A 13,955-nucleotide genomic window follows, 5' to 3' on the forward strand; every position below is an offset into this window, starting at 1 on the left:
CTGGACAATTGTTTTGTTCTATCTACTTCTCCTACCAAAATCAACTGCTGCAGGACGTCAGACTTGCCCATTTTATCATCCTCAGAATCTAGCCCAGTATCTATCCACGGAAAGAGTCAATACATGCCTGATGAACCACACGCCAATGGACCCTTGAAGCACCAGCTATCTGGTGTTGCCTGCTGCTTCATCTGGGGCTACATGCAAATCCTTGTCACTCGAAGCCAAGGAACATGAAGACAGAACAGAAAGTGTCAGAGTCTCAAGCTGTTGTCGGTCCTCCACTACTGTGCTGACTTGATGTACTCACAAGAGGGGAGGATCTAATCTTTATCCATCAGCTCTTCCACTGCAGCCTTTAACCCTTCACCAATCTGAACTCAGCATCGGGGTTAAAACTCAATGGCAGGGGACCAAATCAGGTACCTTTAAAGAAGTCTAGAAATATAGTTATCGGATCCCAATTTTCTCTCTTTTACTGGCTTCTCTCACAAATCCCAATGCCTAGCGAAATGAAAATGTACACAACTAGAGCTCACTCTACTGTATCTTTAATCAACCACAGTAAGTGGAAAAATGGATATGTAACTTCTTTCTCAATCATTCCAGGTCAGATGCCAAGCTACTGATTCTCTTCCCAGTCTACCCAGTAGAGTTTCTCATTAGGACACTGGGAACTCCGACCCTAAATCTCATCTGGTTTGTTTGATAACGGGGTAGACAACTGATGGCAACTTGCATCTTCAATTCCACTACTTCAGCATAACTCAAAAATAAACTCACTTCCATCAAGTCCATTCCAGCGCAGTGGACCTGTAAGGCAGGGCAGCGCGGTCCCTGTAAGTTTCTGAGCCAGCAGCTGTTTATGGAAGAGGACCTCCTCTTTCTACCAGGGAGTGGCTGGTGGTTTCAAGCCGCTGCTCTCGTGCTTAGCAGTCTGACTCATTATCCGCAACAGGGCCAGAGCTTCTTTACGTTGACCTATGGTCCTTTACGTCTGTGTTTAGATCAAATCGCTCTCTTTTTCCCCACTCCAAACCTGGGCTTCCAACCAGTTCGTTCCACTTTGATCTCCCTCTGAGAAGTTGCATCTCCACCCTGCAGAGGTACTGAATCCAAGGCTACATTTTCACCAGATCCCCAGAGTGACTCATATAGATCCCTACAGAATTCTTTTGTAGGTACACGAATCATCTGGGGACCTTGTTAAAATGTGGTTCTGGTGCAGCACATAGGCTGGTGGTGGAAATGCAAATGCTCAGCCGGGGCTGCAACTCAGAATGAAGTCTTCTCCCCAGGCTTCCTGCTCCTAGCACAGGGGTGCCTCCACTCTCCAAAGCCGAGCACACTGCGCCTCGATGCCTGTGCACGGGACAACTTCAATCGTGTGTGTGCGCGCGTGTGCAAAGGATTCTTTAGGTGTGGGTGGGGAGGCGTGAGGAAGTGATCCCGTTAGGGCAGACAAGCCAGACTCAAGGAGTGAATGAAAAGCACCAGCTGCATTTTCAGCCTCTTTCCCTAGATGTCTCCAGAGTGTGCCTCGCGCCTGATCAGCAAGCCCACGTGTATCACAACAGCTGCACGGAAGCCGGGGCAGGAGGGATTACTGGATGACTGAGTGAAGCTGAAGTCAACACACACTCAGCTGCAGGGCAGGGGGTTGTGAACATTCACTTTGTCCAAAGCAGGTCTTAAAGCGCACAGAGATGAAACGGGAGTGTAGAATCATTCGACGGGCATTTACTTAGGTCTTTGTTTTAGGAATCAGAATGGAAAGAAAATGGAGGCGTGGGCATCACATCCCGATCTTCACACCTCATATAAGCCGGGCCACTCACTGCAGCAAACACTGTCCACTGCCTGACTGTGTAAACCCTGTAGCCCAAGACCAGGGAGGGGAAGCATTTTTCTTGCCCCTGATGAGGTTTGGTTGGGTGACGTAACTAGGGCCATTGCTCCGGTGAACAAGCACAGTGAGGACCAGGTCTTCCTGGGCAGCTAGGCCTGCTGCCTGCACAACCCAGTGGGGGCGGCGCTTTATTGTCTCCCCCCTTAAAACCTACTCCATACTTTTCCCAGGCTCTAAAAACCAGGTTCACAATAAGCAAATACAGCATGGCCAGATGCCTTTCGTGGTCAGATGGTTCATTGTTTAAAAAGCTTCAGCTTAAAATCCAAGAGATTGTTAACAGATGCCGTTTCTGGCTGGAGACCGGGAAAAACCTCACTTAAACAAAAGAGTATGTTGTGATTGGAATGAAAAAAGGGAATTACCTTTAAAGATAAGAACCACAAACATTTCCTATTTGAACAGAGCCCTCCCCGCCCCCACCCCCCACACAGGACCTTTTGGGGACCTCTCCAGAAAGTGTTACAGTGGATGGCTGCAGATGACAAACCCTGGCCAACCAACCCAGGAACTGTCACGGATTTGTTTGGACTTCGAACAAGGCCACAACATCCATCTCTTGCTCTCCCCCAGATTACTCAATTAGGCACAATTCCAGGTAATTTCTTTCCTATCCTTGTTGCCCGAGCCGAGAAAGGCTTGTGCTGCGTTCTTTTTGGCTCTGGACATGAATTTGCAAGCAGAGAGAGGCGTTTCCAAAAGGAGCACAGAGCTTGATAAGCAGGGAGCCACCGCTGAGCCCAAGACACTGCAGGCCGCGCAGGTCCTGGGCTGCCTTCAGTTCCCAGTCTCCTTGGCCTCTGCACCTTCGGTTCGCTTTTACCCTGAATGCTCGCTTTCCTCCATCTCGGGCTGCCTGCGTCTGTTGGCTTTTGGTGGGGGGTTTCCTGCACGGCTTCACTATGTGTGAGCATCTACGTAGTGCTCTGGGTTCTAATCTGGAAAGATGGGAAACCACAAGGAAGCCATGAGTTTAAAGCTGTCCCTTGCTGTGGGAAATGGTCCTGATTTTACTGGCTGGTGTCAAAGGCCTTGATGTGCAGAGCTACCTGAGCCATGTGCCTCGTCTTAAGAAGATCGTGAGCTCAATTTTGAGAAGGGCAGTATGTTCTTCAGCAAGTGACTGGTCAATAGGCAGGCCTTTTCCCAGGTTAAGTTTCTGTCGGCTCATGATCGTTGTCCGTGTTCTTCTGATTTCTTAGGGTCCGAGTTGTCCATTGTACACCAAAAGCATAGAAATGTTTACCATTTGAGATGCTCCCATGAAGAAAACTCTTCAACAAGCCAGGCTTCCTGTTAGAGTTACAGTGAGTGAGTGGCTATCAGCCCATGAGGTTCCACAAAGATACAACAGCTTTCCTGCTCAGTTCACACATCCCCTTTCAAGCTGCTGGGATGTGGCTCGCCAGAGGGCTGCCTTCAGTGTATCTGGCCAGGTACTGTGGGGGGAGGGGAGTCTCACTCACCCAGGAACGGGGGTCTGGAGCTCAGGCCATGGCATCTATTTCCATCCGCCTACAAAAGCCAGCCTGCCCCGTTATGCACATGAGCTGAGGATTGCGAGGAGCGGAATCTGATAGGCCTGGAAATTGAAAAAGGAGCAGCAGCTGGGAGCTCAAGGTCATTACTGTCCTCCAGGGCGTTTCTCGAAGGGGCAGGAGTTTCCATGATTAACTTTCAATGGCCGTCAGGGGTGTAATAAAATCTGGGAAAGAAGAAAACTTTCCCCTGCAGTAAGCTGCCCCCATTTTCCTGCCCTCTCCTTTCCCCCACATCTCCAATCCCCCCTGCTTCTTGTTTCCTAATGGTGAGAAACACGGGTGCCACGATGGGCCCAAACAGGCCAGGGCCGCAGCATACGTCCTCAGAGTCCCTCGAGGGATCCTTCAGTCTCAGTGGCCGCCGGGTCTTTAAGATGAAAACGGGAAAAGGCTCCATGGTTGGAAGGGCCATCCGACACCATCCGTTTCTCTAATGAAGGAATTTTATTTTCATCCCATACTTCTTTCCGAGGATATGACAGTGCTCTCTAAGCCATGACAACCGATTTAACAAACGAGTGCACCCTGCTTGATAAGAGGTGTGCCAAAAGAGAAGGAGCAGATCGGAGGACACGTTTCTTTGCAAAGACATACTGCTGGACTCTGCTGGACTGGGAACGTGTGCACGCCACTGTGGTCTGCTAGAAGGCGGGAGACCAACCAGAGGCGTGACAGTAGAACCGTTCTCAGCGGCGGTCACTGCAGTCAAACCTAGAACTCACAGGTGGAAAAGAAAATGAACTTGACCATGTTGCACGGTGTTCAATAAAGCACTAGGGACAACTGAATGGTTCTGTCACCAAAGCTAATTTCATAATAACAGATGCCAGAAACACAAAGATGGATAAGACGTGGTGCTTTGCCACCAGAGCTGTTCACACCTGCTGGGAGAGAGACAGGCTCACTGGTGGGGCGGGAGCCTCCACTCAGCCATAGGCGGACTCTCCTGGGAAAGCAGCATGCAAACAACACTGGTACCAACCAGGGCGCAGACGGGCTGGGGCAAGGCAATGACCCCTCCTCCCCGAGGGAGGCTCCCAACTGCACACTTTGTTCTTAGCTGCTGTCAGACTGGCCCCTTACCCGCAGGGACCCATACACAACCAAATAAAATGCTGCCCGGTCCTGTACCACCCCATGACTGGTGGCAGATCATTGTTTTCAGGAGTAGGTTGCCAGGCCTTTCTTCCTAGCCCTTCCGGGTCCAGAAGCTCCGCTAACCCCTACCTGTTCAGCATCATGGTCATACATAAGCTTCCACCCCCAGACGAGGGGTGACTGTGCTTGAGGCAAAGGGGCTGGGACGTGAACCCAAGTTTCCCTCATGGAAGATGAGAACTCTTCCAATGAGCTACTGATGCCCCATTAACTGCATGTTGAGAAACCCAGAGCCATTGAGCTGATTCCTGCTCAGAGAGACCCTACAGAGGGTTTCTGAGACTGTCAATCTTTATAGGAGCAGATAGCCTCCTCTCTTTCCCACGTAGTGGCTGTTGGGCTTGAGCTACCGCCTTTGAAGCTCAGTGGTTACCTGACAGCACCACCTAATAAATATATCCCCGACATGCGGGTGTCGTGAAATGATAGCGCATGGTAGTTTGTTCCTGCTTCCCTGAGTCAAGAGGAAGAACTGTATTGCCTACTGGTTGTTGGAGAGAAGGATCCACTTCTCTTAGGGCCCTTTCTACTTATCCTGTTTTGGGTCAGGGACAAGTGGCAAGATGTGGTCATGAACAGAACTGGTTCCAAAAAGTTAGTGTGCCACAGGGTTTAAAAGACGGACGAGTAAACCTGACCGCATGATGTGGTGAAGCTTACTGCTCTTGGTGCTATGTTATATGTATATAGGAGCTACTGGCATGTTTGCCACCTTGGCACCAACAGAAGGCTTCTCCTAAAGTAATACAGCTCTCAGCTTTTAACTGGGCAGAGGCTTCCCAGACTAACTACATTAGTCCATGCATCGAGGTATGGCTCTGTGAGTCAGCTCTGTCCAACTGGATGTAAAGGATGGATCGACAACATGTGGGCCATGCTCCTAAAGTGGACATCCTTGGCTTGAAAGGAAAAATGGCTACAGTGCAATTTGAACCATGAAGACAAGACGCACCCACTGCCATCAGTCTTTATTCAAGTAGAAAGTCACATCTCCCCCCCCCCCCGCACCCCCAGAGTAGCTGGTGGTTTTGAACTGCTGACCTTACAGTTAGCAGCCCAACATGTAACCACCATGTCTTCTTAAGGATTCCTTATGAAGAAAAGGGATATGGATAAATGGAAAGTTAGAAGTAGGTGGGCCACAGAGAACTGTGAAGCCACAAAACTAGTCCTAAAATGCCTAAATTAAAATGCGTATGTGAAAAATAGAGGGATAGAACACTTCTATTTTCTCATAGAGCGGTTAACCACCAGGTCTGTTGTTCCAACTTACCAGCCGTACCAAGGGAGAAAGAAAAGACCACCTGTCCCTGTAAAGATTTAACATCTCTGACACTCAAGGGGGCAGTTCTACTCTGCCCTATAGGAGCTACAAGTTTCAAGAAATTTATTTGAGGTCTGAGTTATAACATGGTTACAAACATGGTTCCAGGTGCTCAGTGACCACGAATAGGCTGCAAAAGGGTTCAAGGAATTGTGGGTATAAATAACATCCCCACATCAGCCCCTTGTGCATTTAGCCCCAAGTCTATAACATGGCACATTCAACCCATTTTTCACATTATAAAGAGCGGTGAGAGTCTAGTGGTCAAATGAGAAAGCAAAGAGAATGAAAAAGGATAATTTTTCAGTTTTCCATAAACACAAAGAGCATCTTACCTTCTTCTTGCTACAGTATATTTGCCATTTTTTCTCTGCTGGAAGTGCAAACATGGCTTCCCGGTGTTTGTCTGTGAGGTCAAGTTCATCCTGAAAAGAAAAAAGATAATTAGTATATCATTGATAAATTGATAACTTACAATAGGGTAAGTTATATCATTAAGGAAGAAAATAAACCCCAAAACCAACAACATGTATTTAAGTGAGTTTGGAAAAAGAGCAAGAAGCTAGGAGAATGTGAAGGCCACACTGTAAAGAAAGCGTGTTTCTGGCACAGGTATGGTACAGCAAGAGAGATGAAGCCTGCTCATACCTAAGGCTGGGAACTGGACCGTGCCTTTGCACAGTTCACAGGGGGTTACTGTGTATTGTTGTAGAGGGCCCACTGAGCAGTGATGGGCATCAGACCTTGGAGGGTTAGAATCAATCACAATAAAACCAAACCAAACTCATTGCCATTGAGTCGATTCTAATTCACTGTGAGCCTGCAGGGCAGGGTAGACTGCCCCTGTGGGTTTCTGAGACTGTGCCTCTACAGGAGTAGAAAGCCTCGTCTTCTTCCCGCACAGCAGCGGGTGGTTTCAAACTGCAGACATCGTGGTTAGCGGTCCAACACATAACCACTATGCCGTCAGGGCTCCTCTAGTCACAATAAAGATGATGGCTAGGTGGGAATGGCTTCACAAGCACGGAGTATCAGGCTGGGTCTTAAACGGAAGGTCAGACCAAGAACAGGGATAGAGATGGGAAGGGAAGGGAAAGTCTAGGAAGGGGATCATAGAAACAATGGCCAGGGTGTGATAACTCACTAGTGTGCAGGGGACAATGACCAGTTTAACTGATACACATCGTTTATGCAAAGTTAGGGAGTGGCCAGTTTGTGGAAGTCTTATCTGACAGACCGTGTTCATTCTCTGGACCAGGGGTCCTCAAATTATGGCCTGCAGGCCACATGCGCCCTACTGAGGACATTTATCTGCCCCGCCGGGTGTTTTCACCTGTTTTGTTTTTAACTTCAAAATAAGATGTGTGCAGTATGCATAAGAATTTGTTCATAGTTTTTTAAAAACTATAGTCCAACCCTCCAATAGTCAGTGAACTGACGCCCTGTTTAAAAAGTTTGAGGACCCCTGCTTTGACTATGGAGAGTCAGTGAAGGTTTGGGGGCAAGAGTGACATCTTTGTCACCCCAAGCCCCACTATTATTTTTTATTTTACGTTCCAAACATCATGTAGAAAAACATCCCCCCCTTTAACGTCAACACTCATAAATAGCACACATAAATAACACACCTGTTCGACAAGAAGGTGACTTGTCCAAGACCACGTGCCTGGTATATGATGGGTCTGGTTTTAGAGTCTAGAGCTCTCTGACTCCAGGGGCTCGGGCTTGGCGAGCCTCTCAGCTCGGCATTTGGAAGCATTAATTTTATGGTGCTGTGCAGTCATCCGAAAGGAAGGCAGTGCACAAACACCCATAATTAATGAATAATAAGATAATGTACCTAAAGTGCTTACAGAAAAGCTATTGGCACTCAGCAAGAAGTCAATCCATGGCCAGAATTATTACTGATGGTGAGCCTCTGGTACATGTTATTTCTACAGGTAGTACTAGATAGTGGTAATAAGTTATACCCTCATTAACAAAAAGAAAAAGAGCTATAAATTAAGGCTCATAGCATTAGATCCCTCAAGAGTATAAGCCAAGTCCTTCCTCACTCCGACTCCTCAGCACTTTAAGTGTATGAATGGACAGCAGGCTTAGGACATGGGCCTCTCATTTTAGCGTTATTTCCATTTAAGGCAGCGGTTCTCAACCTGTGGGTCGCAACCCCTTCGGGGGTTTGAATGACCCTTTCACAGGGGTCGCCTAAGACCATAGGAAAACCCATAAATATTTCACAATATGTAATTACATAGTTCTGTGATTAATCGCTATGCTTTAATTATGTTCAATTTGTAACAATGAAAATACATCCTGCATAATATTTACATTACGATCCATAACAGTAGCAAAATTACAGTTATGAAGTAGCAATGAAAATAATTTTATGGGCTCATACAACTCATCACAATCCACACATACATCAAGTGTATAAAGCACATTTGTACATTAAACGATTAAAAAGAAGAAGAAAATAATCTTATGGTTGGAGGGTCACGCCAACATGAGGAACTGTATTAAAGGGTTGTGGCATTAGGGAGGCTGAGAACCACTGATTTAAGGCGTGGTGGTCATGTGGTTAAACGCTCATTTGCTAATGCAAAGGTTGGCCATGTGGTCCCCCCAGTGGCTCTGTGGAGAACAAAATGAAAGATGGCTCCTGTAAAGAGCAGTGCCTTGGGGGCACTGTGGGATCTGTTCTTCTCTGGCCTACAGGGTGCTGTGCATCAAAGTGGACTCAGTGGCAATGGCTTGGTTTGGGCATTATCTCCTCTTACTTGTAGTCACCAAGTCCTATGGTTCCTTTAAAAAAAAATCCCATGACTTCACCTTTTTTTTTTCTTATTCCCACTGAAACCATCCAAATGCATGTCCCAGTAACAACTTCTTGGCTTCTTGCCATGAGTGTTCCTCCTTCCCACGCCTCCCTACTCAGCATGGCCAGAATCCTCTGAAAACAGTGGTTTGTTCTCAGACTTGGCCATCCACCAGAATCACCTGGAGGACTCACGAAAACAAAGATGCTGGCCCCCATCCCCGATATTACCACTCAACAGATATAGAGAAGCTTCAGTTTTAATAAGCTTCAGGTGCCGCTGATGCTGCTGGTCTAGGGAACACACTTTATGGCACTACTGCCTTAGAAAACAGAGCACAGACGCAATCTTGATCTCCCAATTCAAAAACTGTCATTAATTCCACATTGCCTACAAAACTAATTATACATTCTTCAGGCCTTGGTTTATTTTTCATCATGGCAAAAATATACATCGCACTCGTCGGCCCTCCCTTTTGAGACATTCCACTTATGATCTCCATTTACCCTCTTTCTTCCTTGTATGCTTACTGCCTGTTTTGTAAGCACCTACAGCTACAGGGCCTCCCTCCCTCACTGCCATCAAGGCCATGCTGACTCTTCGAGATCCTAGAGGGCAGAGCAGAACTGTCCTTGTGGGTTTCTGAGAGTGTAACTCTTTACAAGAATAGAAAGCCTCATCTTTCTCCCTCAGAATGGCTCAGGTTTGAACTACTGATCTTGTGGTTAACAGCCAAATGGGGAACCCACTATTCCACCAGGACTCCCTCTCCAGAGCCTAGCTACTGCCTGATATATGGTCATTTCCCTGGGGACATTCCTTATCTCTTAAACCTCTATGTTCTCAGCTTCAGGATGGGCATATCATCCATCTTTCTCTAAGAGTTGCTCTTTGGACTAGCAAAATCAATTAAGCCTGTAGCATCAACTGGCTCAGAGTTAACTCTCCTGTTATTGCAGTCATCATTAAACACAAATTAGATGCCATTTTCTTTTAAGGGCAAGGTAACACATGGTTGTGATGTTGTTATTGTTGAGTGCTGTAGAGTTGGTTCTAGCTCAGTCACCCCTACATACAACAGAACAAAATGCTGCCCCATTGTGACCAATCCTCACAGTCATTGCTATGTTCAAGGGCATTCCTATAGCTACTATGTCAATCCATCTCATTAAGGGTCTTCTTTCTAATGCACTCTCTACTAAACCTGACGCCACTCTCCAAGGCCTAGTCCCTTGTCACAGCACGTCCAAAGTACATGAGAAGAAGCCTCACCATCCTCACTTCTGAGAAGCATTCTGTCTGGACTTCTTCCAAAATGGACTTCATTTTTTTTTTGCAGTGCATGCTATACTCAATATTCTTTACCAACCCCATAAGTTAAAGGCTTATTCTTTGGTCTTCCTTATTCATTGTCCCATTTTCACACAAACTCATTAAAATACCCACTTGAATACCCAACCACACACACACACACACACACACACACAGCTATTAGGAATTTCAACAATGAACAACCAGGAAGGAAATAAGAGATTGTAACCACAAATTCCATTATGGAGGGAAAATGTTTAAGTTTTGACATGAAACTATAATGTATGTGAAGTCATTATTTTTCTCTTTCTTTTCTCAATTTCCTGTACTTCAGGCCTGCTCTCACCCCTTGATGAATGAAGAAGATAATGATGATATAAATCATTTTCCAACAATTTGAGGTGTCTTCTGGGGGGGGGAGGGGGGAGGCATCCATTAGGTCAGTCATTCAAATAGGTCAATAATGTGGTGCTTTGTTTGTTTGTGGGAGAAAATTGAGCTACTGTTACCACCTCCTTTACTATGCTCCCTCACTGGTGTTTCCTCGCAGTACAAGCTGCAGGAGATGTGCAGAAGCTGTGGGCCCTGCAACTTCACCAGCTGGGACAAAGGTTGCCTTCTGTTGTTAGAGGGAGGCCAGTCCCACTCTCGCAGAGACGGAGAAATGACAGCTTTGAACTGAGAGAGCACAGTGCCCTGGGATGTAGGCACAGGTGGCTTCATGCAAGATGGGAATTTTTATAAAGCTAATATTCAAAAAAAGCAGTCAGAGCTCTGTACCTAATTTTAGATTACAGTAATAAAGTAAGGAGGAATAAATGGTGATGATAATAACAGTTAACAAGTATTGAATGCTTCCTCTGTGCTTAACAGTCATATTTTACCTGGGTTAATTTCTTTGAACCCCACAACAAAACAGTGGGTGACACTATCTCCCCATATTCCAGGGAACTGAGTCACAGAGCGACTGAGTACCTTGCTCAAGGAAACAAAGCTAGTAAATGCTAGAGGGCAGATCTGAACCGGGGCGTGCTGGTTATAAGGAGCCTGTGTGCTTAACTATTGGACTTTTCTGTTTTTCCTGCTGATCCAGGAAGGTAGAATTGTGGCACACGCACCATCTGCTGCGTTCCTGAGTGCTTCTTAACAGAAAGAGGGGGAGGCTTTGCTTCAGGTTTGGATCTTACAGCTTATGCAAGCATGGATATGTGACTTCACCTCTGAATTGCAACTTCTTCCTCTGCAAAAATGTTAACAATTGTATATACCTGGTAAGAGTTATTGTAAGGATTAAACTGTTCAACCGAAAAAAAAAAGAGAAAAAAAAATTTTTAATGTCTATGAGCACGAGACATGGTGCTAAGATCAGCGAGTAAAAAGAAGTATGTATCAGAGATCTCAGTCCCACAGAGGGAAGCAGGAAATTAAATGATCGTGCTGAACACTTGCCGGATGATGCTACATTGAGTTGGTTGGAGACCGAGCAGAGCGGCATTGTTCTCTAAAAAGGGGAGGCGGTGCTGGAGCTTTCAAGAAAGTGAAGGTGGAGCTGGAGGAAGCAAAGGAGTTAAACAGGTGAAAGAGACTGCAGATAGGGAACAGAGTGAACTTCGGTCTTCATCCTGAGGGCAAATGGAGGTCACGGCTGATGTCAGAGCAAGGAAAGTGACAAAGATAGAACTAAGAGATTAGTGGGAGTGGCTAGGAATAAAGCCCAGAGTGTAGAAAGCACCCCCTCCCCCACTCTCATTCCAAAAGTACCTGTGCTCTGACTCATTTTAAGAGTATGACTGACTCAAGCAGGGGAGACTCTTAAGAGGCTATCGCCGTCTCGCGGATCAATCAACGCTTATCCGCTGCGCTCTCTATTCCTGGGCCATGGCCAGGTAATTTGTAACAAGACAAGGATGAACAACAGACCCTGCTTTCATACAATCCACTTAGAAAGAAATGGTTTTAATGTTGGTCTTTCATTTCGGGCTAAAGTCTAAGATTGCTAAGCATTCCATGGCTATCATGACACACCCTTCTCCTGCCTGCCCCACCTTACCGATCGGTCAGCTCTTTCTCTCGCTGCCATTGAGTCAGTTCAGGCTCAGCAACCCTATAGGACAGAGCAGAACTGCCCCCTGTGGGTTTCTGAAACTATAGATCTTTACAGGTGTAGAAAACCTCATCTTACTCCCTCAGAGCAGCTGGTGATTTTGAACTGCTGACTGTGTGGTTAGCAGCCCAACGTGTAACCCATTAGGCCCACCAGGGGCCCCTCATCTTCTGACAGCCGTCACCACCCAGCACTTTGAACCACAAGTTGACCAATTCTGCAACTTTGCAGATGCTGTTCCTGTTCCCTGCACGATCCTTTCAACTGCATCTAAGAACCAATAGGCTTCATGCAAGCTTTGACAGGGCATCGATTGCTTCCTTCATGCCACCAGTCCATCAGACTCTCCCAGAACCAGGGGCTCCTCTGTGTTCTCCTTACCTGGTGGCACTTAACACGTCACTAAAGGTATGCTACTGACTGGTCTGTTCCAGAGGACAGGCATTCAAATGGTTCTTGTTTGCTAGTCTCCCAACAAACTGACACTGGAATAGCCACAAATTCTAAAGAAGGTGAGAGTGGGAAAGTTGGGAGAGAGCAAGAAGGGAGAGAATGTTGTGGGAGACAGGAGGACTTGCATTCCCAAGGCTACAGGCTCATCTTCTCTTGATCACTCTTTGGAGGGCACAATGCATGAAGGGTGAGATGGCTAGGTTCTTAAGTATACGATTTTTCAGGTTAGCAAAGATACAGCCTGGACTGGTGATAGCGCTCTACATTTGTTAAAATAGTCATGGCAACCACTTTATATATCTTCCAGTCAGCAACATACATGGAGAGCATTTCTCCACATTCTTACCAATCTTGGATGCTAGGGCTTTTTCATTGTAGCTACCTTAGTTTTTGTTAAGTGTTATCTCAGTGGGGCATTACTTTGTATTTCCCAATGAAAATCAATCCTGACTCTATCTTTTCGTGTACTTATTGGCCACTCATATATGTTCACTGGTGAAGCATTTGTTTAAATATTTTGCCTACTTTTATTGAGTTACCTGGCTTGTTACTGGGGAGCCCCGGTGGCTCAGTGGGGTATGCCTTGGGTTGCTAACCACAAAGTCAGCAGTTTGAAACCACTACCTGCTCAGCTAGTGAGGCTTTTGACTCCTATAAGGGGTGGTTACAGTCTCAGAGGAGGTTGTTCTACTCTGTCCGGTAGGATAGCTGAGTCAGAATGAACTTGAGGGGCAGTGAGTCTGGGTTTGTTTGGTCTTTTTATTGATTTAAAGGAGCTTTTCTATATTCCGGAAACACTTCCCTTGTCGGGTATACATATGTAGCAAGAATATTTCTCCCAATCTGGGACTAGACTTTGGTTTTGTTTCTTTTTAATTTAATATCCATGGCAGTGAACTTGGTTTGAGTTGATTTCCATTCTACTTCTTTAAACATTGAGAGACTCTGAAACCTATAAGGTGGCTCTGAGTTGAAATGACCTTGATGGCAGTGAGTTTGAGACCTTATTCTTAATTACGTCCTCCCAGCCCATAGCTCACCACGACCACCACAGATAAATCAAATCCTGAGAAGGCAGGGCAGGGAAAGGACTAAAAGGTGATATTTAGGCAGGAGGGAAAAAATGAAGGGAAGAGGGAGAGAGAGAGGATGGGAGGGAGGGAAAGCATGCTTTTTATAAATCCATGGAGAAAAGTACTGGGCTGTGATGATTCATTACATTTGTAAACGTCCATCCCCACCACAGAAAATGACCAAACACCTCCAAGAGTCATGAATTACTAGCACCGCCTTAAAGCTTAACCACCACAAGCGACGCTGAGAACAGTATGTTGTTTTC

The 13,955-nt window shown here is 46.2% G+C and overlaps 1 protein-coding gene across 4 annotated transcripts in view; it reads right to left on the reverse strand.

The window, feature by feature from the left end:
• DAAM1 (dishevelled associated activator of morphogenesis 1) overlaps positions 1-13,955 on the reverse strand; it is a 194,336-nt gene that overhangs the window by 92,650 nt on the left and 87,731 nt on the right. For all 4 annotated transcript variants that reach the window (XM_075531931.1, XM_075531933.1, XM_075531932.1 and 1 more), the window contains one exon: positions 6,268-6,357. In XM_075531931.1, the coding sequence (XP_075388046.1) occupies positions 6,268-6,357 (90 nt within the window). The remainder of the gene's footprint in view (positions 1-6,267; positions 6,358-13,955) is intronic.

This window comes from Tenrec ecaudatus, chromosome 14, assembly GCF_050624435.1.
Source record: "Tenrec ecaudatus isolate mTenEca1 chromosome 14, mTenEca1.hap1, whole genome shotgun sequence".
Taxonomy (NCBI): Eukaryota; Metazoa; Chordata; class Mammalia; order Afrosoricida; family Tenrecidae; genus Tenrec; species Tenrec ecaudatus.